Source organism: Schistocerca nitens, chromosome 8, assembly GCF_023898315.1.
Source record: "Schistocerca nitens isolate TAMUIC-IGC-003100 chromosome 8, iqSchNite1.1, whole genome shotgun sequence".
Classification (NCBI taxonomy): domain Eukaryota; kingdom Metazoa; phylum Arthropoda; class Insecta; order Orthoptera; family Acrididae; genus Schistocerca; species Schistocerca nitens.
Genome location: NC_064621.1, coordinates 575,851,048 through 575,877,773, shown reverse-complemented (window position 1 = coordinate 575,877,773; position 26,726 = coordinate 575,851,048). Strand labels below are relative to the sequence as shown.

Below are 26,726 nucleotides of genomic sequence, written 5' to 3'. Positions count from 1 at the left end.
CGTTGATCTACTACACGGCCTCCGTGTTCTATCCACCGGGGAAGATGTTGTTGCGTGTCGGCCACCTGTAATGCGGAAGTGGTGTGCCGCTCCGTCATGCAGTAACCATATAACCTGCTGTGTGGTCAATGGCACATGCTCAACCAGTCAAGGCAGAGTATTTTGCAGGAAGTCCAGGTACGTTCCTCCGTCGTGGGGTTGACGAATAATAACTGGTCCAAGTATGTGGTCGCCAAGAATCCAAGCCCACACATTGATACGATGCTAATGAGATGCCTGAACCGTTCCCTGAGGATTGTCCGTAGCCCACAGATGCCAGTTATGCACACTAATGATGCCAGTTCTGGTGAAGGGTCGCTTCGTCGGTAAAGATGCCTCATGACGAAAATGCCGTAATTGAGATGGTCTGGTGCATGAGACATCGACAAAATAGAGGGACGTGCGGTGCTAGTAATCCGTACGCTCGTTGCAGGTCATGTCTACATCTTCATCAACGTGATTACTCTGTTATTCACAATAAAGTGTCTGGCAGAAAGTTCAGTGAACCACCCTCAAGCTGTCTCTGTACCTTTCCACTCTCGAACGACGCGCTCGATAGCGAGCACTTAAATATTTCTGTGCCAATCCTGATTTCACTTATTTTATAGTGATGATCATTTCTCCCTAAGAAGGTGGGTGCCAATAGAATGTTTACGCAATCGGAGGAGAAAACTGGAGAAGATCCCGTCACAACAAAGAACGCCTTTGTTTTAATGATTGCCACTCCAATTCACGTATCATGTCTGTGGCACTATCTCCTCTATTTCGCGATAATACAAAACGAGCTACCTCTCTTTGAACTTTTTCGATGTCATCAGTCAGTCCCACGTGATACAGATCCCACACAGCACAGCAGTACTTCAGGATAGGGCGGACAAGTGAGGTATAAGCAGTCGCTTTAGTAGACCTGTTGTACCTTCAAAGTGTTCTGCTGGTGAATCGCAGTCTATGGTGTGTTCTACCCACATTATCTATGTGATCGTTGTAAATGTAATCCCGAAGTATTCAGTTTAATTTACAGCCTTCAGATTTGTGTGACTTATCGCGTAATCGAAATTTAGTGGATTTCTTTTAGTACTCATGAGAATAACTTTACACTTCACTTCATTCACGCCGCGCGACGTAACCGCGCGGTCTTGGTCGTCTTGCCACGGCCTGCGCGGCGCCCCCCCGTCGGAGGTTCCCCTCCTCGGGCATGTGTGTGTGTGTGTGTGTGTGTGTGTGTCGTCTTTAGCGTAAGTTAGTTTCAGTTAGATTAAATAGTGTGTAAGCTTAGGGACCGATGACCTCAGTAGTTTGGTCCCATGAGACCTTACCAAAAATTTACAATTATTTCTTTATTAAGGGTCAGTTGCCACTTTTCGCACCATACACATACCTTACCTAAATCATTTTGCAATTCGTTTTGGCTGTAAATGACAGCATCATTTGCAAACAATCTAAGAGGACTACTCAGATTGTCTCCTAAGTCGTTAATATACACTCATGCTCATAAATTGAGAATAATTGCAGAATGTGGTGCTACACAACGTGGCACTACCCAAAACAGGCGCTAATAGCATAGGCACATAGGGAACACACACGACACAGATCTGGTCCACGGTTTTGGTGACAAGTTGAAAACCGTCCCGAAACACATGTGCTACAAAACGCCACTGTATCTGCGCATATACTGTATTCCGACATCAATATGGGATATGATCACCGTGCACACGTACACAGGCCGCACAACGGGTTGGCATTCTCTGGATCAGGTCGTCGAGCAGCTGGTGGGGTATAGTCTCCAATTCTTGCACCAGTGCCTGTCGGAGATCCTGAAGTGCCGCAGGGGCTAGAAGACGTGCAGCGATACGTCGACCGAGAGCATCCCAGACGTGCTCGATGGGGTTTAGGTCTGGAGAACAGGCAGGCCACTCCATTCGCCTGATATATTCTGTTTTAAGGTACTCGTCCACGATGGCAGCTCGGTGGCGCCGTGCGTTATAATCCATAAGGAGGAAGGTGGGTCCCACTGCACCCCTGAAAAGGCGGACATACTGGTGCAAAATGACGTCCCGATACACCTGACCTGTTACAGTTCCTCTGTCAAAGCAAGCAGTAGTGTATGTAAACCAATCATCATCCCACCTCACACCATCAAACCGCGATCTCCTTACAGGCCCCCTTTCAAGGACATTAAGGGAGTTGGTATCTGGTTCTTGGTTCACGCCAGATGAAAACCCGGCGAGAACCACTGTTCAGACTCTACCTGGACTCGTCCGTGAACGTAACCTGGAACCACTCTTACAATGTCCATCTACTGTGTTCTTGACACCGGGCTTTATGGGCTCTCCTGTGACCAGGGGTCAGGGGAACGCAACTTGCAGGTCTCTGGGAGAATAAACCATGTCTGTTCAGTCGTCTGTAGACAGTGTGTCTGGAGACAACAGTTCCACTGGCTGTGGTAAGGTCCCGAGTAAGGCTACCTGCAGTACTCCGTGGCCGTCTGCTGGCACTGATGGTGAGATATCGGTCTTCTTGTGGTATTGCACACTGTGGACGTCCCGTACTGCCGGCCGGTGTGGCCGAGCGGTTCTAGGCGCTACAGTCTGGAACCGCGCGACCGCTACGGTCGCAGGTTCGAATCCTGCCTCGGGCGTGGATGTGTGTGATGTCCTTAGGTTAGTTAGGTTTAAGTAGTTCTAAGTTCTAGGGGACTGATGATCTCAGATGTTAAGTCCCATAGTGCTCAGAGCCATTTGAACCATCGTCCCGTATTGTAGAGCCTGGACACATTTCCTGTCTGCTGGAATCGTTGCCATAATCTTGAGATCACACTTTGTGGCACACGGAGGGCCTGTGTTACGACCTGCTGTGTTTGACCAGCCTGCAGTCGTCCTAGTATTCTACCCCTCATAACGTCATCAATATGTGTTCTTCGAGTCTTTTTCAACACACAGTCACCATTAGCACGTCTGAAAACATCTGCACACTTACTCGCTGCACCGTATTCTGACATGCACCCACGCACTTATGCGTATGTGGACTGCTGCCAGCGCCACTGTGCGACGACTGCTGGGCAAATGCACCGCATGGTCATACCCCGAGGGAATTTAAACCCGCAAACCGCCCACCAGAGCGTTGTTTCATCATGTATCAGCATTATCCTTAATTTATTAGCATGAGTGTAGACCAGGAGAAATCGAGAGCCTATAACACTTTCCTGGGAAACGCCACATTTTACTTCAGTTTTACTGGATGTTTCCGTCTATTACTACGAACTGTGACCTTTCTGATAGGAAATCACGAATCCAGTCGCACAACTGAGGTGATATTCCATAGGCACACAGTTTGATTAGAAGACGCTTGTGAGGAACGGTGTCGAAAGCCTTCTGCAAGTTCTTAAAACATGGAATCAATTTGACATCGCCTGCCGATAGAACTCATTACTTCATGAGTATAAAGAGCTAATTGTGTTTCACAAGAACAATATTTTCTGAATCCATGCTGGCTGTGTGTCAATAAGTCGTTTTCTTCTAGTTAATTCTTAATGTTCGGACACAGTATATATTTAAAAACCCTACTGCAAATCGACGTTAGTGATATGGGCCTTTAATTCAGCGGATTGTTTACTTCGTCTTCTTTGGCGAAGTAGTTTCGGAAAACCGTATTTAATAACTCTGCTTTAGTGGCACTGGCATCAGTGACTTAACCTTTGTTATCGCGCGGTGAAGGGACTGACTGCGTCTTGTCACTGGTGTGCTTTATGTATGACCAGAATCTCTTTGGGTTTAATGTTAGATTCCGAGGCAGAGTTTCGTTGCGGAAATTATTAATACCATCTTGCATTAAAGAACGCGCTATGTTCTGCAAAACTTTGCCAATCTTGGGGATTTTGCGTTCTTTTAAATTTGGAATGCTAGTAGCTGTTGTCATGTAGGATACGCATACTCGTTCTCTGGCATACACCATGTTGGCGGGACACTCAGTATCCTGTAGAACCCAGTCTCCAAATTTTGTGTACTCACAGTCTGCTAGGTCTACCTCCCTGCACTTTCGTTTGCCGCAAAGGACCCATGATCATACAAACGCCCCAAAGGGCTTGAAATGTAGTGTCATGAGCTTGATGTTTGTGAGGTTAGCTGTTTTGGTATAGCCGTGCCGCCTCTCGACCTTTTCAATCTCCTTCGATTGTTTCCGACACGAATACTGGACCAATCTGCTGCTTACAGTCTGCTGCGTCAATCACACAGACGACCACACACTAAGAACGTACGACATGTGGACAAAGAAACTTTCATTTGCCATCGCCATCTACTGTGGCAACGATGCATTTCCGAACACATTTTCGTATTACCTTCCTTCCTCCATTTCTAGTCAGAAATCCGATCCTGCAGTTTCTCGATATTATTAATGTTTACCCTTTAGAGGCAGCATTGTTCAGTATATTTGCAGTGGGTTTCCAATGACTTGTTGAGTCCATGGCATGAGCAGTCACCACAAAAGTTGGTCCAATTCGAGAATAGGAGGTACCCGTTGCTTTTGTCACGTCAGTGTGAAACGTCCCCTTTGAACAATAATACAAGACTGTGCTTAAACTGACACACAATATTTTTAGCGCAACGCAATCTGACTTTCAAAAATCCCTACAAAAGAATGGCCCTGACTAACATTAACCAATACCTTTCACCACTTACCTCACAAAAATCTTCGTTACTGGAACTACTGCAATACAGCGAGCGCCACTACTGCCAGCTAAATAAAAGATTAAAACTACTGAAGGCACTAACTACTGATAGGCATAGTTAGCAAATGAAAGATTTTAATAGAGAACAAACAATGTATTTACCTTAATAATGTTGAAAACTCACAATACACATATCCGTTCATGACATACAGTTTTAAAAATTTCAAAACTACGCCATCTCTCTCCCCACATCCACCACTGCTGGCGGCTCACCTCCAACTGCGCAACGCTACGCGCTGTTAACATCCAGCTGCCGCTGCCTAACACTACAATGGCAGACAACAATGCAAACTAGCCACAGACTGCACACAGCACAGCCAGTGATTTTCGTACAGAGCGCTACGTAACGTTGCCAATAAGGAAACATTAACAGCCTACTTACGTAGCCCCCATGCTCCCCACAAAAAATTTTACAAATTGTTTTGGGCAGTGGCCAATCCAGATTTGAAAACATTTTTTATAATTACAATAACAAAGATATCAAATGCACACACTTATTGATACAATGTTGGTCAACAGCTAAAATTTTCTAACAGTCCATAAAGACAGTCCTGTTCATTTATCACAGTAAAATTCCAGTGTTTTTCTCAAAGGCTGAGCAGTAAAAGAAAATGCACACGGAAGTAGTGGATTTCCATGCAGTCTTGAAGAAGTAGTGTTGTCCTTCCAACGGAAAGACAGTGCTGACTCTTGACATGCAGACAGGTATTGGTCCACAACAGAGCAAACCCACAGCAGAGTCAGTCGAAATTTTGAAGAGTATTGGTAGGTAGGTCATCACAGAGCAGACCCACTGTAGTCCTGGTAGAGATTGTGGTATTGGTGGGCCACCAGAGGAGCAGACCCACTGTAGTCCTTGTAGAGATGGCCAGCAGCCATCTGTTGTGACTGTGCAGGTGCACAATCACCATTGAAAAGTCTTGCGGATAATTTAGCAAGTCCATAACCACCACTTGCGCACTCAAAAAATTTTTGGAATTGTCCTTAGAACCAGCAATGCTGTTATCCAGTCCCTTGCTGAATTATTAACACAGGTGCAAACACTAACAGTCCCTACTTCTCACATATTGTCCATATACTATGACGAACAGAAACGTGTGCAGTGAAATGTAACTTACAAGTTACTTAATTTGATGAACTGGTGTCAATTACAATTTTATAACATAAGAATACAATAACAAATGTACAAAATACATCATTGAAAAACATAACAATACAGATAACATTTGTAGTACAGGCTTTACAAAAGAATCGAAATAACATATACATCAGTGTTACAGGAATTATGACATGAGTACATACATAAAAGATCAGAATAACTTTCAAAACATCAACTTCACACATGAGCATTAAAACAAACCAGAACAAATAATGTTTAAACATCTTTACAAAGTAAATAACATATTATTAATGCAAATTATATTTGATGATAACAGTATTCCTCATCATAGTGAATGTAGCTTAGTATTAGAAGAGAAAAAAATTCTATGAAACAGAACACAGAGACAGGAAGAATACAAATACACAAGGGTACACAAACACATAGGGGGATAACACAAAAGGACATTGTTTTACTGCAGTATTTTGCAAACACCACTTTCTTTCCTTCTCGGAGATCTCCCTTCGTTCTTCATTATTTCCAAAACGTCCTATCTATACCTGCTTTCTGTACTTTTCTCGTATAGCCTCTCAGTGCATTTCTTCAAATTCATCGCAACTCATTCTCTTATAGGCTACCACCTCTTAAGCTAACGTAAATCTACTGAGCTCAGATGCTAAACAAAGGGACGAGGCAATGCAGCAGCACAAAATAATTAACACAAACATCAATGACAAAAAATACAAAAGGCAAAGCAAGCAGCATAAATTACAACTAATATAAGGCAATGAGCAGCAAACAAGAAAAATAAATCAGTAGTAAACTGGCTTAACAGAGTAATGCAAAGTGAAATTTAGTAGCACTACACCTGGCAAGCAGCAGCATAAGATGAAATAACTTATACCTAAACATGACAAAGTTCAAGCAGAAAAAATATTACACTAAAAATGGCCATGTCTAATACCTATGTCACATCTTAACACTAGAGTGATGCATCACAATTTATTCTACAAAAGAAATTACCAAGTACTTGAAAAGAAAATTATGAATGCAGTTCCTGTGAAGGTAAATGTCTTTTTGTGCTCCCTCATTCTTTTGAAAAAAAAAAAACATTATTTACTCGATCTGTAGACAGAAAATATTTATATTAGTACATCTATAAAATTTTATTTTAACCAATGCTGCAGAGCAGCTAGAAACTAGATATCAAATGAAATAAGCAACTATGTACAAAGCAAAGCATAAGAACATCGTTCAATAGCCATGTAGCATTTCATAAGTAGTAAAAAAAAATATCTCATCTAGAAAGACAGTAGTCATAATCAGGTGTGTAAACAAACTATTTCTTGTCATTTCATTAGGCATTTCACTAAATATCAGAAAGTACGATATGTTTCCAAGTAATGAGCGTGTCGTATTTGTGAAGCTTTCTACAAAGGAATGTCAGAAGCGAGGTTAATGGCCTCTTTTTTTCTCCACCTAATGGCTTTTTCTACAGGCGGCTGGCCCAGCTGGGCGCCACAATGCATTACATCAAGGTCACTTAGCTTTCTTACCGATATATTTACGACAGCAGTTTCCGCTACAGTGACAGTCTCATATAAAAATTTCAAAGGTCGAGAATTTGCGTTACAAATGTGTAGAAACAAAATCCTATAAATATAACAGTGTCCAAAAAATTTTCGTCGGCATTGTAATACATTCACGCATTTACATACATTTCATTACTCTTAAAGTACGATTCTTGGTTTCCAACAACCTTTTTCACAAACCAGAGTCCCTAACCACTACCCATTATTCCTTACCTTATTACACATATAAATATTCGTCCTCATAAATCACAATGGGTCCGAAAAAATATGAACAGTTCACAAAGTACAGACAAAATGCAATTTCGTAAGTGTGAAGTTACCCAACTGTGTGATTGCATAAACATGTGTCACTGATGTAGTAAAAAAAAGTTTATCTCTCAGTTAAATGATCAGATAGCTGTGTAATTTGTGTGTTAGAGAAATACGGTACCGATGTGTAAAGTTGTATAAGCAAAAACCATATTAGCTAGGGCTCCTTGTGCTTGCCAAACACATGGTACACAAAGTAAGCGTGTACCCCCCTGAGGATTAATGTAATTATACCCTCAGGTGTTACAGATTACAGCAGTGGAATGAAATGTATCACGGAAAACCTTCGTATCATTGTACTTCAAATATCTTTAAAAATAAATGATTTAAGTGCAAAATTAATCACTCAAATACGTGTCCTGTAGCGCTAAATGTGCGTCTTGTTGCAACATAATCTCTGTGGAAGTGTCGTAGTTATCGTCCTCCGAAAGCTAAGTTCTGCAGAAATCAATGTACTTACCTCATGATAAACAAAAGTGAAATGCTTTGCGTATAGATATCTTAGTTATTACGCTTATTGCCATGATGAAGAAAGTACTGTACTGTAACGTATTGTTGTGCTACGAAAAAGGCTGTCTCATTGTAGCTATACCACAAAAGTTACTACTAAAACATGTTTTACTTTCCAGAATAATTCAGAAAAAACTGTGCAGATATAAAACAGAAACACTGCAAAAGCAACATTGTAAATTGTCACTCATTAGTTGCGTCGTGATAAAATCGTGTAGCTGTCACATAAACTAACCACTGCGTCATCAGGTATCTCACAGAAAGTACTTTAAATCCAGAATGTATTTTCAAGTAAACCAAAATGTTGCATTAAAATCTGATTAGCAGTACTGGTAAATGTTCTAAGTATGTGAGCCTTATAGTTGTTACGTAATCGTGCAACTAACAAGCAAGAATGTACACACACAAGAACACTGTGTCGTCTGTTCCCAATAACAATGCATTCGTAAGTTCTGTTTAAATAAGTTCTCTTGGTTCTTGATTGGAAACATTGTTGTATGTTAACAGATTCTAAGTCTGACAAAGCATACTAGAAATGTGAAGTGAAAAGTTTTATGGCAAAGACAAAGTTAAAAAGCAGATTATCTTTCAATAAACGGTTTTACATGTGAAATGTGGTGTAAACCTTTACTCTTCCTAGTGCACAGAGTTTCAACTTCAAAGCAATTATCATGTTGTATACATCGGTAAAGAATGCTAAAATTTTTCTCAAGGCTAGCGTCTAATGTTATTTTTCTCGGAGCCAGCGGGCGCACGCGGCTGCCTGCTGTGCGAGTCATTGTCTGTCTCTTTGTTGGCGCGCGCCGTTATTGGGATTAGGAGACCTAGCTTCTACAAATTCACTCTGACGAGAAGGCCCTGCCCTGTTTGAATCCCGCCAGTTCTGATGCAATTCAGGTCTGTCGTTACGAATATATCGTCTGTCGTCATGTCGGTAGATTCCGTAGTTTCTTCCTTGTCCGTCACATGGTGGATAATTTTTCCCTGAATCGTAACTGTGCGCCGAACTGTTGCGTCTGAAGTTATTCTGCCTACCTTGATAATAATTGTTTTGGTTCCCATATTATCTGTTTCTCTGATTGTCTCTGTGATAGTCATTACTACGGAAATGCGATCTTTCTCTGTAACTATTATTACTCTGCCAGTGGTTGTCATATGGGTGGTGTTTGTTTCGGTCACGATTTGCGTTGTAAGAATAGACTTGTCGTGTACAGTTATTGTTTCTGTCGTCACAGAATTGTGACGGATGTGACCTGTAGTGACTGTTTTCCTGTTTTCGCATCCCGCGACTGTCTGTGTCAATTTCTAATTCTTGTAACAGTCCCTGAAAAGCTTCAATGTCGTCTTTGCAACGTCCTGCTAAAATAATATGTCGTAAATGTTCAGGTAATTTGATTAAGCAAATGCGGATGAGTTCTGAGGGGCTGTATGGGTTTGACAGGTACTGATTCTTGTGCAACATGTCTTCAAAATTTTTCACAAGACTGGAGAATTCAGATTGTTCGAAATGTTTCATCGTTATGATGCCATGTTTTACTCGGTCTTGTGTTGCTTGAGACCAATATGCTGAGAGGAAGGCATGGTAAAATTCTCCTTCACTGTGGCAATCGTGAATGACCGATCGCATTCTTACAGCTGGTTCATTCTCTAAGTAGCCACACATAAATTCTAATCTGTGTTCTAACGACCAGTTGGGAGGAAAACAATGAGAGAATTGATGGAGCCATGCTTGTGGATGAATGTCGTTGCCAGAATTCTTAAATGTTTTGAATTTACGTGTAGTAATGAAGAGCTTATAGTCAAAATCATCATGTCGGCGAGTCGCATATCGGTCATTGTTACGTCGTGTCGGCGGTTCAATCTCAAAATTCGGTGCACATTGCCAATTTCTTTCATAACTTCCGAAATGCCCTGTGTTAATATTTTGCGGCTTTTCCGTATTTCTAAGTCCCTCTTCCCATGTTGGAGCGCGAGTGTCCTCTGAAATACTAATTCTTGTATTACCTGTGTCAGCTGATCTTGTACTTCCCGGATTTCTCTTTTGTACTGTGTATTGATTTGATTTTGATTTTGTTTGAATTTTCTACTTTGTTCATACTCTTCAGTGTCCGTGAAGGCTACACGTCTTGTGTCATTCAGATCATCATCTACCTTTGTAGATAAATTAGTGAACTGATCTGAAAGTTCGGCTACTTTATCCGATAGTGAAATTATTTCCTCTGTGTGTTTTTCTGAACCAAGTTTCAGAGTGTCCATTTGTGTTGAAATCGTATCTACTGTGTCTTTTAAGTTTTCCTGAGTTTTTGCAAGTTGCGTAACCGAATCGGTAGATGCAACTGAGTCAATTTTAGCTTGCAAGGTGTCGTGATTTTCATGAACAATAGTCTGGAGTTCTTTTATAGCTGCTTCGTGATTCTGTAATGCATTTTCATGCCGCGAAAAAATAGGTTGGAAATGCTCACAAATCTGTGTTTTTACGTCATTACAGACTTTCTGACATTTCGATTCAATGTTATGTAACTCAGTAGTTAAATCTTCACGTGTTTGTTCAAGTGTGGTGTCTAACTTTTGAAGCTTTTGCTGTGTTTGTCTCTGATTTTGTTCCATTGTGTTTAACTTTTGAAGCTTTTGCTGTGTTTGTCTCTGATTTTGTTCCATTGTGTCTAACTTTTGAAGACTTTGTCCCATTTGTCTCTGATTTTGTTCCATTTGTTGCATTAATTGCAATAATAATGTATTAGTGTCTGGAATCTGATTCTCTATGCTTTTTGGCAGTGCATTTTCACCGGCAACATTCACATTTTGACAAGCAGAAAATGTGTCTTGACTCATTTGAGAAAACGGTGAGGACCCAAAACCTGAATCTACAGTATTTGCGAAATTGTGTCCTGTCATTTCGGATTCCTGAGGCGAGCTGTTGCCGACCGATCGATCGATAATGCTTCCCTGTTCACTACCTGTTTCACTGTCTACACCATTATTTGCCGCCCGCTCCATTTCCCTATGCACAATTACCAAATTACTACTTCGAATGTCTGTTAATTCACTACACGGGGGTGCTGATAAGCTACGCTCGTCGTCACTATTATTTCTCAGTTTACTTTGAAACCTAGTGTTACGTTTTTCACACGCCATTATTGTCAAAATATTTCACACGATAACACAGAACAGCACAATTTGAAGAGCAAAATAACAAAACACATTAACATAGCATTGAAAATAATATCTAGTTAATTGCAAGCGCAGCTGTGAAATACTTGGTGCAAATCTACATGCATGCCACAACTGTGTACAACAATGAAAAACTACAACTACAAAGGAAATTCTCTCTATAATTACGCGCTAGCAATAAACAAAAGCTACACTAATTACACAAACTACAAGAAAAAAATCAGAAGATTCCAGTGAGGTATCCTCAGCTAAGGGTCGACATATGAAACGTCCCCTTTGAACAATAATACAAGACTGTGCTTAAACTGACACACAATATTTTTAGCGCGACGCAATCTTTCAAAAATCCCTACAAAAGAATGGCCCTGACTAACATTAACCAATACCTTCCACAAATAACTTACCTCACAAAAATCTTCGTTACTGGAACTACTGCAATACAGCGAGCGCCACTACTGCCAGCTAAATAAAAGATTCAAACTACTGAAGGCACTAACTACTGATAGGCATAGTTAGCAAATGAAAGATTTTAATAGAGAACAAACAATGTATTTACCTTAATAATGTTGAAAACTCACAATATACATATCCGTTCATGACATACAGTTTTAAAAATTTCAAAACTCCGCCATCTCTCTCCCCACATCCACCACTGCTGGCGGCTCACCTCCAACTGCGCAACGCTACGCGCTGTTAACATCCAGCTGCCGCTGCCCAACACTACAATGGCAGACAACAATGCAAACTAGCCACAGACTGCACACAGCACAGCCAGTGATTTTCGTACAGAGCGCTACGTAACGTTGCAATAAGAAAACATAAACAGCCTACTTACAAGTGTATATTTCGGGCAGAACACATCTCTATCCTCTACTAATGTAAGGTCACACGCTTGATGTGTAGATTTTACCTATGTACATGATATCAATCTTTGCGCCTTCTCTACCTTAGCACACACTAAACCGGAATTTACATCTTAGGTATTTCCAATCGAGCGGTTATTTTACAGCATTTTCTAGTAAGTTTATTCCTTAATTGTCGTATATCTACATTAATTATGTGCAACTAGAGAACTTTTAATGACACTTCGTCGTCTACACGATAGTTAAATGATTTTATTTCAGGTAATTTTTAGTGAATATAAGCTTTCTACCTAACCATGATTATAATTTTATTTCACATACCTTTAATATGTTCAGAGTGCTTGTTCTGCAGTTAAACCCTACATAGATCTCTTACATGATGTTTCTTAATTCTGACTTCACTCTCACGCTACATACGAGGTGTGGCTAGAAAAAAACCGGACTAGTACTGGTGAAACAATAAAACGAATGCAATAAGGCTGAAAGTCGCGTGGCCTGTCACGTGACTCTCGCTCCGCCTACTGCTCGAGTTTCATCTGCCTCCTGCACTCAGTCTGCCCGTGGCGTCTGTTTTAAGTAGTTGACGTTTTGTCTGTGCGTCGGAAAATGTTGAGTGTACAGAAAGAACAGCGTGTTAACATCAAATTTTGTTTCAAACTAGGAAAATCTGCAAGTGAAACGTTTGTAATGTTACAACAAGTGTACTGCGATGATTGTTTATCGCGAACACAAGTGTTTGAGTGGTTTAAACGATTTAAAGATGGCCGCGAAGACACAAGTGATGACACTTGCACTGGCAGACCATTGTCAGCAAAAACTGATGCAAACATTGAAAAAATCGGTAAACTTGTTCGACAAGATCGCCGTTTAACAATCAGAGCAGTGTCTGAGTTAACAGGAGTTGACAAGGAAAGTGTTAGGCAGATTCTGCATGAAAGTTTCAACATGAACAAAGTGTGTTCAAAAATGGTTCCAAAGTGTCTCACAATTGAACAGAAGGAACGCCGAAGAATGACTTGTTCTGACATCCTGGAAAACATTGAAAGTGATCCCACCTTCTTACAAAATGTTATTACTTGCGATGAATCGTGGTTTTTTACTTACGATCCCGAAAGTAAACGCCAATCGATGCATTGGAAAACTCCTGGTTCTCCACGACAAAAAAAAGCACGAATGTCAAAATCGAAATTCAAGACAATGATGATTGTTTTTTTGACATCAAAGGGATTGTGCACATTGATTGGGTACCAGAGGGACAAACAGTGAATTAGCATTACTACATTAGCGTCCTGGCTACCCTAAGTGAGCGAGTACGGAGAAAACGGAACGATTTGTGGAGAAAAAAGTCATGGATCCTTCACCAAGACAATGCCCCAGCTCACAGTGCGTTGTCAGTGAAGACGTTTTTGGCAAAACAGAACATTCCCATCGTAGATCATCCACCCTACTCACCTGATTTGGCCCCCTGTGACTTTTTTCTTTTCCCTAAAGTCAAGTCAGCTTTGAAAGGAACTAGATTTGAGACTGTTGAAGCAGTAAAAGAAAAAGCGACGGAAGTAATGTATGGACTTACCGAAAATGATCTGTAGCATTGCTATGAACAATGGAAAATTCGTATGGATCGGTGTAGAGACCGAGGAGGAGAGTACATTGAAGGAGATAACATGAAATTGTAAGTAATTGTAAATAAATGTTTTTTCCAGCATCAGTCCGGTTTTTTTCTAGCCGCACCTCGTACAATCACGTTCGCTATTCGGTTGATATAGCCTCCTTCTTATAGTTGCATTTATCTACCAATTGCTTCGTTCTTCCTCTTTCATAACGAAGCGTTTATTTTAATCCAGTTTCCACTTAATTTTCATAATCACTTCTACTTACGGTGTCCTTTTCCGTTGGACAGTGGATACTCTCAATAATAAGGTACACCGATCCGTCCTTTTATGGTATTGCTTCATTCTAATGGTGAACGAATTCTTGTCCTACTAGTTCATATGCCGTATTTCCTTTCTTATATAACTTGACAAGTACTCCGTACGTTTCTTACCGATCGGGATGTTCTTTCAAGCGAGTGGCCGCTGTTTCTCGCTGCCGGTTAACATGTTTCCACTCTATTTGGCGTGTCTACCAGCTAGTACGATTTTCACGAGATAGCTTGGCATACTTTTGTATATGACATTATCCATTCCTATTTCCTTCTCAGCACAAAAAATAATTTATTTTGATGTGACACACACATTGTACCCAATCCTACAATCCCTGTTACATTTTCTTTGTGATGTATCTTATTTTTGATTCGCTTCTAAATGGATTTCATATCTTGGACGTTGAATATGTAGGTTCGCTACGCCCCGTTACAGTGTCAGCACTGCATTCCACAGATATCCTAAAAGCTCTGATTTTCTCGTACCCTATGTCTGTGAACTACTGTAGATCATATTATATTATTTCATAATTGATTACATATATGTATCTGATGTAGCAGTTATATTGTATTATTGAACCTACTTTATACTTTGGGGGCCATAAGAAGAAGGCGTTACGGAGGCGCTGAAACTAGTAGCCTAAATAAGTTTTTCAAATATAACGGCTGGTGGTATGCATTTCTACAGTTGTATCTCCAAGTTCGATCAGAATTTGGAGTTTTTATACGCAACTTTTCGGGACAGTGAAGGAAGATCTCTGCTGGCGGATAATAGTGTAGTGGACAACGAGTTCGTGACGTCTGCGGTTAATGTCGGTTGTCGCGGATTGTAGCAACCGATACGCCGACCCTGTGCAGTGTATCCATTGTCAGATTAACTGTTTATAGCAAGAACCGATGAGTAGCCGTGGTATACAGAAGCATATCCACCATTTGGGATACATAACTACAGTCGTACCGATGCTCGCCACACATCTCATAGAAAAGGGGATAGCATAGGTGCCAATGACTAAACATCACACCTTTGCAGCATAGAGACTATCATTTTGACGACCTAGCCACGCATGCGTTTAAAATTATTGTAGACGTTGGATCTAACATAACTCCTCGGCAACCTGCCGATAACGAGGTAGGTACCATTGTTCTGATCACAAAAGCGGCAATCGGGATCGAAAGACTGCCGTGTCACCCTGTGCCTTAGGCGTCATTTGGATACGGTATTGAGGTTTGGGTTCAGCACAACGGTCTCCTGACCTTTCTCGGCTTAGAAGACTTGGTGCCGCTACTTGTTGGTCAAGCAACCGAAGAAAAATGCCTGGAAGTACGGGAATCGAACCTAGTGCCCCCACTCAGTGAAGGAGGCGGACAACCCGCCGACAGAGACTGCAATGATTCTCATTTGGGAAATTCCTACATGTGCTGAAAGTGAGCGCTTGAAACATCTGTTTGGCCATCTTACAATATATCTGAAGATATGCGTTCGTTTATTTTTTCTGCTTCTCAGTTTAGTAAGAATGATTTGAGAAACACTCCGCGGGCTTGATACTGCTTTGTGAGCCCTACATCTCGTTTTTTAATGGTCTTTTCAGACAGTCGGGTGGTGTAGGCTGGGATTTAGTCGCCCACGGTCCCTTTCTCAAACTGCACGCGGTTGCTGAGTTGCCTCTTTTTTAGGTTTCCAAGCGAGGCACGTCACACAAGGAAAGAGCTTAACAGTGAGTGATTTATATGGATCACATGAGCATCTGGTAAATTGACTACCAGCCGGTAACACTGCCCTCCGCCTCTGATATATGCCAGCCATAACATTATTTTCCTTGGTCTACTACAGGCTGTTGAGTACTGGTGGGACATCATCGCGAGAGCTATGTTCGCTTGGAACCGACTGATAATCATCTTCGGATCGTCAGCGGATCATGGATAAGGAAGCTTCAGAACGCAGTCCATGTTATGACACCTCACTAGTAGGAGTAAGGCATACAATTACATAGTTGTTTGTGTATGCATTGAGATAGTTGGGTCACATAAATGTATTCTTGATATCGATAACGAATTTTGTTCCAAATGTCACTTTATAATGAACTCCTATATGTACAATTATTCCTTCTTACGAGTAGTAAGTTGAAAGTAGAGACATGATGCACAACATTTTCATTTCATACAGGGCTAATTTTCCCTTGTGTATTTGTAATATATACTGTCTTCTTCGGAAATGGGAGAAACCAAGAACAAATAATGCTTACTTTTGTTCCAAGACACAGTCGTGAATTATTTTAGTGGGTGTTCGTACGTCATTTACTGCATGACGGCGCTTATCAGTACGAAAAGAAAAAAAAACATTGTTACCATTTATCTGAAAGAAATTGAAAACAACTAAAATTTTTTAATGAGGTTGTGGTAGAGAAACTACGAATTCAGAGAGAAAACTGAAGTTAATAGCACGGGGGAAAATAACAAATAATGTCAGAAATAGGCCATTATAATAGACAAAATTTTGGAATTGTAAACGTATATGGGTCCGCGCAGCAGTAATGCATAAGAAAGGCAACTATAGCTTGACAGAGCAACAAACAAGTCGGCTGCTGTTAAACGGTATTTGTTTTCATACACGCAGGAAATCAAATTTGTTGCATGATCAAAACTAGCGTATATGGAGTCATTTAAAACCTAGTTAGCCGGCCGAGGTGGCCGAGCGGTTCTACGCGCTACAGTCTGGAACCGCGCGACCGCTACGGTCGCAGGTTCGAATCCTGCCGCGGGCATGGATGTGTGTGATGTCCTCAGGTTAGTTTGGTTTAAGTAGTTCTAAGTTCTAGGGGACTGATGACCTCAGAAGTTAAGTCCCATAGTGCTCAGAGACATTTGAACCATTTGAAAACCTAGATTTATTCCAAACAGGCCATAAGTATTGTTATCCCCTGAGGTTTTAGTGTTCATTTTCAGTATCAGAAACCCGTAAAGCTTCATTTACGTAACAAGATAATCAGTGGACGAACTACGGATCCTAAAGAAACTGAGTTTGATTATGATATCCCTGTCCTACGTCTGTTTACCTTGAATAAATTTGTGATATTTGTTTAGTTAGTTTGTGACAGTGATACTGGTGGGTCGTTTAAGGGAACTGTTTTATGTGTTACAGACCCTCAGCCGGGCTTTCTCGTACTTCACAGTGCTGCGGCAGATCCGGACGAGCAACTGAGACTGTGGCAGTCAAGGAGGAAGGAAAATTACAGCAGGAATAATCTATTGCTTTAAGACTGTAGTCCAGCTGCTGATAGATGCCAGTCACTTGGATCACTATCACATAAAAGTAGGAGGTCCTGAAAATAAACTCGGGCACGTCACTCAATACAAGAAGAGAATACATTATGTTCAACGTTTAATTGTCGTTAGTATGTACAAACTGACACTAAATTAGACACGATGTACCTATTCACTTCAGTGTTTTACAAACAAAAAGGTAAACTGATATTTGAGTGCTAGAAATTCTACTAGTTGGCTGACACCTATACTCAAATAAAAGATATAAAAATCATGCTGCATCATTTTTAAATACTTCATTCCTTTCATGTTTTGTTAATTACGGAGTAAGTGTTCCGATACAGGTCCGACTTGCACCGTAGTTAACACTGAGATGATATAGTCCTGTTCTCAAGGGGTACGATTCATTGTGAACAGAAAGTTAGGGCACAGAGTGAACTACTGTGATCAGCTCAGTGATTCTGTTCTTCTCAACAGATTAGACAGAAAATGGACGCCGACAACTATAGTTGCGACATACAGGGTGATATAATTAAATTAAACTTTGAAACTGCTGTAGAAATAACACCACTGGTAAGAATGACGTCAAATTGCAACGTAATATTATCCGGGAAGGGGGAAAACGTGTGGTGGAAGAAAAATAAAAATTTACAAAATGTAGAAATAGATGACGCTGTAAGCATCATAATTAAAAAGTGTTCGACTACAAATGACAAATGAATCGTACAACAATGCCTAAAGTGTACAAACTGTACCATTCAGTGTGCATGGGTATACAGGTGTGATACTGTTAGTTTCGTAAGTCCATCCAGCACATCAAGGTCATATCACATCGGATGGGAAAAGTCGGTTTTTAATTGTCCTGAGGCCAAAATCCGCATAAAAAGCATGAATCACATCGGTTTTTAACTTTTCTGAGGCGAAAAACCGCATAAAGAGCATCAATCAAATCAAATGGGATTATTAATTTCCGTGTAACTGGTGCAAAACATGTTCAATATGCTGTCCACTGTTTCCTGCTATCGAATCAAGAAACAACACGTTCCACAACTGACAGAAGTGTTTCCGGGGTCAGGTTCAGAATGTGTTGCGCAATGCGTGCCCTTCAATGCAGCGAAGTTTGCAATCGGAATACTGAATACGACATCTTTCAGATAACCCCACAACCATAAGTCACACGGATTAAGATCAGGTGAGCGGAACCGCCAGTCTGAAGGGGAAATGGCGGCTGATAATTTTAGCATTTTCGAAATGGCGCTTCAGCTGGATTTGCGGAGGTGCACCATCTTGCACAAAAATGTTCCCATCCACGCATCCACGTTGTTAGAGAGCTGGAATGATGTGGTTGGGTAAAAGACACTCATAGCGTTTATTAGCTATGCTAGTGGTAATAGGACTGGAAGTACATGCCCATTCGAAAGAATACGTCCCTATGATAAATGATGCTGTAAACCCGCACAATACAGTGACCTTCTCAAGATGAAGTGGCACTGGTTGCCCATATTCGACAATTCTGTGTATTGACATATCCTGTGAGATGGCAGTGGGCTTCGTCTGTCCACAAAATCTTCCACGGCCAATAATTGTCCACTTCAATGCGAGCAAGGAATTTTAAAGCAAAGGTCTCTCTTGCTGGCAGGTCAACAGGAAGGAACTCGTCCACATGGGTAATTTTGGATTGATAGCAAAGAAGGATGTTTTGTAGGATTTTACGCACCACGCTCACCGGTATGCCCAATGTCCGGGCAATTCTCCTTGCATTACACGTCTGCACCCCAGCACTCGTCTCCTCTTGCATTGGTGTGGTCACTGCTTCCACTGTCGTCGAGTCTATTAGTTTCCTCCCTCTACCACGTTGCACACAAAAAAAACCATCCTTCCGAATTTCCGAATCATTTTCTCCAGACCCACTGCAGTCATCGGCCCAACGTCTTTTTTTAAACCCTTCAGTGTCCGGACAGATAAACACACTACGGTAAGGAACACCGTAGCAGGTAGCGTAGTTAAAGAGGAGCAGACATCTAAAACGGGTACTCACACATATTGGACAGATAAACACAGGTGCAAGGAAGGTAACTGTGAAGAAACTTTGGGTACTGGACGAAGCACTTCAAATGAGCGACAAAAGAAGGAAGTATAAAAATATTACGGCAAAGACAAAAACACAGCAATATAAATGGTTCTAATGGCTATGAGCAATATGTGACTTAACTTCTAAGTTCTTAATTCCCTTAGAACTTAGAACTACTTAAGCTTAACTAACCTACAATTAATTAAACCTAACTAACCTAAGGACATCACACACATCCATGCCCGAGGCAGGATTCGAACCTGAGACCGTAGCGGTCACGCGGTTCCAGACTGAAGCGCCTAGAACCGCACGGCCACACAGGCCGGCAAAGGAGATTGAAAAAGAAAGACTTAAAGTATACCTGTCATCTTTTAACAGGAGAACATTCATATGATGTAGAAATTTAAGTTTACATTCTGTTAAGAAAGGCAGAAAGGTGACCGTAATGGAAGGGTTGGATATCGTCAAATATATGACACACAATTCCAGCGTGGTGTTAAAGATCAAACTCAGCTTCCTTTTCCCATCTATTTAAGTAGGGTTTAGTTGCAAATACCAGATAAAAAATGCAGAGTCTTGTTTAACCCTTGATCAACTATTAAATTAATGTGAACATAACAGATTTTGTGTTTGGTTTTTAGTTACAAAAACTATTTTTGCTGGACACTTTTTTTATTTCACTATCATCTTTACAAATAATATCTAAGTCGCCCGTCAGTTTGTAAGTGTTTGCGACATTCAGTAGTCACATGACGATGGCCTAAAAACCGGAAAGGCAGTTAGTTTGAAGAATGGTTGGAAATGTTTGCTATTTACACTCCTGGAAATTGAAATAAGAACACCGTGAATTCATTGTCCCAGGAAGGGGAAACTTGATTGACACATTCCTGGGGTCAGATACATCACATGATCACACTGACAGAACCACAGGCACATAGACACAGGCAACAGAGCATGCACAATGTCGGCACTAGTACAGTGTATATCCACCTTTCGCAGCAATGCAGGCTGCTATTCTCCCATGAAGACGATAGTAGAGATGCTGGATGTAGTCCTGTGCAACGGCTTGCCATGCCATTTCCACCTGGCGCCTCAGTTGGACCAGCGTTCGTGCTGGACGTGCAGACCGCGTGAGACGACGCTTCATCCAGTCCCAAACATGCTCAATGGGGGACAGATCCGGAGATCTTGCTGGCCAGGGTAGTTGACTTACACCTTCTAGAGCACGTTGGGTGGCACGGGATACATGCGGACGTGCATTGTCCTGTTGGAACAGCAAGTTCCCGTGCCGGTCTTGGAATGGTAGAACGATGGGTTCGATGACGGTTTGGATGTACCGTGCACTATTCAGTGTCCCCTCGACGATCACCAGTGGTGTACGGCCAGTGTAGGAGATCGCTCCCCACACCATGATGCCGGGTGTTGGCCCTGTGTGCCTCGGTCGTATGCAGTCCTGATTGTGGCGCTCACCTGCACGGCGCCAAACACGCATACGACCATCATTGGCACCAAGGCAGAAGCGACTCTCATCGCTGAAGACGACACGTCTCCATTCGTCCCTCCATTCACGCCTGTCGCGACACCACTGGAGGCGGGCTGCACGATGTTGGGGCGTGAGCGGAAGACGGCCTAACGGTGTGCGGGACCGTAGCCCAGCTTCATGGAGACGGTTGCGAATGGTCCTCGCCGATACCCCAGGAGCAACAGTGTCCCTAATTTGCTGGGAAGTGGCGGTGCGGTCCCCTACGGCACTGCGTAGGATCCTACGGTCTTGGCGTGCATCCGTGCGTCGCTGCGGTCCGGTCCCAGGTCGACGGGCACGTGCACCTTCCGCCGACCACTGGCGACAACATCGATGTACTGTGGACCTCACGCCCCACGTGTTGAGCAATTCGGCGGTACGTCCACCCGGCCTCCCGCATGCCCACTATACGCCCTCGCTCAAAGTCCGTCAACTGCACATACGGTTCACGTCCACGCTGTCGCGGCCTGCTACCAGTGTTAAAGACTGCGATGGAGCTCCGTATGCCACGGCAAACTGGCTGACACTGACGGCGGCGGTGCACAAATGCTGCGCAGCTAGCGCCATTCGACGGCCAACACCGCGGTTCCTGGTGTGTCCGCTGTGCCGTGCGTGTGATCATTGCTTGTACAGCCCTCTCGCAGTGTCCGGAGCAAGTATGGTGGGTCTGACACACCGGTGTCAATGTGTTCTTTTTTCCATTTCCAGGAGTGTATTATTTATTTATTCAATGAATTGGCCAACTAAGGTGCGTTACAAATTTTATTTCATGTTCACTGTTTTTCTTTCTCTTCTCTCGGGCTGCTCCTCTGCTTGCTGCCATTTTTCCAGATGTTCAGCTGTTAGTTTCCTGTTGGTCTTCGGTTTTGGAGCCTCTTAAAAAACCTCGAATTCAGTTACTGCCTTTCTGTATCAGTCCCTATTCATTGCGGCCATTTCTGTAAGTTCACGTTTATCGAGGTCTTTCTTTATTCCTTGCAACCAAGAGTTGGGTGTTTTCCTATGTTAAGTTATATTGGACATTTTCTTCGTTAATCTGCCATCATCCATTCTCACCAGATGACCAAAGAACATCAGCCTTGTCTTTCTCATTTCCGTTGTGACTGGTTTAATAAATTGGTAGATCTTCTCATTGCTCATCTTTACACATTTTTCACCAAATTTTTTGTGTCCACCAAGAATCTTCCTCAGAATACTCTTTCCTTCTTCTCGAGCTCATTGCCTATTTATTATAATTATTAATGTTACTTTTACCTGAAATACAGTATTTTGAGCTGTATTTTAATGCAAATTAATTACAATAACCTTAATGTGTTGTTGCCCAATTGATACAAGCCAATAATGGGCGAGCCACATCCTGATTCCAGCGGAGAGGAAGAGGAACTCGCTCTCTCTCTCAGCACTTATTGGCAATAGGAGGAGGAGAACTTGCTTCCTAAAGGTTTCACCGACGTCCGTTTAAGATAAACAAAAACTTACCTGGCATTAATCACCCTCCAAAGCGTCGATTCTAATGTCGCTACGTAATGTGATTTTAACATTCCGGCTGCGAGTACTTGCGATGATACGCTCCGGAATTAGATACGACAACTCTCTTTACTCTGACGACAAAGCTCTTTGCTGAAAAGAAAGAGGAGCATCTATGTTTTCTTGTAATTGTTGCAAATAAGTAACGCCGATTGGACATTGAGTTTTTTTTGTTGGAGATAAGTTTGCGTATAGAAGTAAAGTGAAGTGCAGAGGTCAACATGTAATCGTGATTATCAATAATAAAAACTGAATTTGTGAAAAAGGTGAACGTCACTTACGAACTATCATTCGGTGTTGAACCTCCGGACCTTTCTTTAAAAAAAAAATTTAGTGTGTTTTGCAATACAGTGCATAGTGATTTCTTCGCAAATTAACAATACTGGGCGAGTCTGCTATTATCACTGGCAGAAAGACGCGCAATATTTCGCCGTCAGCTTGTGTGTTCAGGACGTTCCCCAAGCGACCACTTTGTTCAACCTTCTCGTTTTGAAAGTGTTTTCCAGAAAATCTTACGGTGACTGTCAGCACTTTTGTGGCCAAGAGAGAGACGGAGTCTTCATCACGAGTTGTAGCAGTTTTCTCCAACCTTGCCTGGCGTTCTCTGAGAACCGCAGAAGCGGAAACCTCCGACCGCCAACTCGTCCTGTACTCAACCCGTTCTGTCCTTACAGCAACCACAAAGAAAACATTCATGTATAGACAATTTTTTTCACAGACTTTTTATCTTAGACACAATTTTTTTTAATGTATCCATCTACGAAAAAGAATCAAAAGCAAATTTAAATCGAGTACCTGTCTTACCTGTGACAAAGACAAAAAGTCTAAGAGCAAGCAAGTTAATTAAATAATTAATTTTTCCTTTATGAGTAGTAGTGTCGATTCCCGTTGAAAATTAAAACATCAGATTCAACACTGGTGGGCCACAAAATCTTAAGAGAAAGTAATTTTTGAACCGCACGTGTCAAGCAAATAGCACAGGACACAGGACAGCTGAACGGAGAATTTCTTGTGTGGCGACTTACGAAAGGTGCGCACGCCGCTGGTTTTGCGCGGTTTGTGGCCGCCTGTCACGTTTCCCACGAACGACACACACAGACACACACACACACACAATGCGCGCGCGCGCTGGACATATTTCCCTTGGCTCAAAGCTTCGTATTGATTTCTTCTTCGTGCGTGATCCGCTTACTGCTTCTGTCCAAAAATTCGCAGAATTACTCGTTGCCAACTTCAGTCAGACTAAAAACATCGGTCTCTGATGGCAAATATTTTTCTCCCATTCTTTTAAACTACGTGAATAATCATCGGCATCGGGGAGGTCCATTTTCAGACACTGTAGGCTCGAACGTAAAAACACTGTTTCTTTCTTGCGACGTGGAGATAAAGTCAACCCCAATCGAAAACTGTTCATCACGTGTTTCATACGACTTCTGATTGCAAACATTTGTTTAAGGGTTTTTGTCATGTACTTCAAGATTTAAACATATGCGATGACAGGGATGCCACTTGTTTCCAAAATTGAGTTTCCATGATATTTCCCTGTTTTCCAGACCATTTTTAGCATTTTTCCCTGACAAATTTTGAGATCTCAAGGATAAGTAAAGACATAAGTTGACAAAAAAATATAAGGACTCCTGTATTTCTGAACGTCAGAGCAAAAATGTTAATTACTAACGTTAACATATTTTGTAATGAAATGTTTTTAGATGGGGAAATGAAGCCGAAGGATATATATGTTTCATTAACACCATTGACACTATTTTATTTCAATAAAGGCTTACAGTAAGTGTAATCCCAGCCTAGTACAGCTAGTCAATAGGGCATCTGTCAACATAGTGCAGTATTTAGTATATCAATCAGTGTTTGTGTTGTGCTTCGCATCAAGATGTGAAAATAAAATTAACTCAATGACCTTGTAAATTTCATCTAAACAGGCAGTTTTTGTTAGGCCTTTATTTCACCCATTTATTGTTTCATGTAAACTGTTTGTAAATTGTTTGTCGTATGAGTCGTTGCATGACTGCAGTGAAAACAACGACACAGTAACATACTCGTACACGTTTAGAAATCTGCACAGTCACCGATATACATGGCAACATTACAGATAACGTGACTGAGTGTGCCGTCCCCTAATCAATAAAAGTTTGAGTGTCTCCATTTAACATGAATATCGAGAAAGAGTGCAACGGGAGTTCCACTGTTAAATGCAGAGGAGAGAGCAGATAGGTGGAAAGCAGACATTCAAAGCCTCTATGAGGGTGAAGATTTGTCTGATGTGATAGAAGAAGAAACAGGAGTCGATTTAGAAGAGATAGGGGATCCAGTATTAGAATCGGAATTTAAAAGAGCTTTGGAGGGCTTACGGTCAAATAAGGCAGAAGGGATAGATAACATTCCATCAGAATTTCTAAAATCATTGGGGGAAGTGGCAACAAAACGACTATTCACGTTGGTGTGTAGAATATATGAGTCTGGCGACATACCATCTGACTTTCGGAAAAGCATCATCCACACAATTCGGAAGACTGCAAGAGCTGACAAGTGCGAGAATTATTGCACAATCAGCTTAACAGCTTATGCATCGAAGCTGCTTACAAGAATAATATACAGAAGAATGGAAAAGAAAATTGAGAATGCGCTAGGTGACAATCAGTTTGGCTTTAGGAAAAGTAAAGGGACGAGAGAGGCAATTCTGACGTTACGGCTAATAATGGAAGCAAGGCTAAAGAAAAATCAAGACACTTTCATAGGATTTGTCGACCTGGAAAAAGCGTTCGACAATATAAAATGGTGCAAGCTGTTCGAGATTCTGAAAAAAAGTAGGGGTAAGCTATAGGGAGAGACGGGTCATATACAATATGTACAACAACCAAGAGGGAATAATAAGAGTGGACGATCAAGAACGAAGTGCTCGTATTAAGAAGGGTGTGAGACAAGGCTGTAGCCTTTCGCCCCTACTCTTTAATCTGTACATCGAGGAAGCAATGATGGAAATAAAAGAAAGGTTCAGGAGTGGAATTAAAATACAATGTGAAAGGATATCAATGATACGATTCGCTGATGACATTGCTATCCTGAGTGAAAGTGAAGAAGAATTAAATGATCTGTTGAACGGAATGAACAGTCTAATGAGTACACAGTATGATTTGAGAGTAAATCGGAGAAAGACGAAGGTAATGAGAAGTAGTAGAAATGAGAACAGCGTGAAACTTAACATCAGGATTGATGGTCACGAAGTCAATGAAGTTAAGGAATTCTGCTACCTAGGCAGTAAAATAACCAATGACGGACGGAGCAAGGAGGACATCAAAAGCAGACTCGCTATGGCAAAAAAGGCATTTCTGGCCAAGAGAAGTCTACTAATATCAAATACCGGCCTTAATTTGAGGAAGAAATTTCTGAGGATGTACGTCTGGTGTACAGCATTGTATGGTAGTGAAACATGGACTGTGGGAAACCCGGAACAGAAGAGAATCGAAGCATTTGAGATGTGGTGCTATGGACGAATGTTGAAAATTAGGTGGACTGATAAGGTAAGGAATGAGGAGGTTCTACGCAGAATCGGAGAGGAAAGGAATATGTGGAAAACACTGATAAGGAGAAGGGACAGGATGATAGGACATCTGCTAAGACATGAGGGAATGACTTCCATGGTACTAGAGGGAGCTGTAGAGGGCAAAAACTGTAGAGGAAGACAGAGATTGGAATACGTCAAGCAAATAATTGAGGACGTAGGTTGCAAGTGCTACTCTGAGATGAAGAGGTTAGCACAGGAAAGGAATTCGTGGCGGGCCGCATCAAACCAGTCAGTAGACTGATGACAAAAAAAAAAATCGAGGAGGAGTTGAATTGCACTCGAGGTAAGTACCAAAACATCAAATTGGCTCTTGCTTGCAAAGTGGACGCTCTCGAAATTAAATTTTTGCAACGCGGTGATTTCATTACGGGGATAATTCTATTCACAGTTGAATATTTATTTCGACATTTGCCTGGCTTTTAATTGCGTAGATACCTTTATTGAAGTGTTTTGGATTTTCACGTCAGAGGAAATTGAGATGTAAGTGCCGCACTTATTCCGTGGACAGAGGAGAGAGCGCTTTTGCTTTATTCTG

At 41.6% G+C, this 26,726-nt stretch overlaps 1 protein-coding gene across 1 annotated transcript in view; it reads left to right on the top strand.

The window, feature by feature from the left end:
• Window positions 1-17,497, top strand: part of LOC126199225 (odorant receptor 67c-like) — a 163,736-nt gene extending 146,239 nt beyond the window's left edge. Inside the window, exon 9 of the mRNA XM_049936016.1 lies at window positions 17,370-17,497. Coding sequence (XP_049791973.1) covers window positions 17,370-17,429 — 60 coding nt within the window. The 3' untranslated portion in view covers window positions 17,430-17,497. The remainder of the gene's footprint in view (window positions 1-17,369) is intronic.
• The last annotated feature ends 9,229 nt before the right edge of the window (window positions 17,498-26,726 follow it).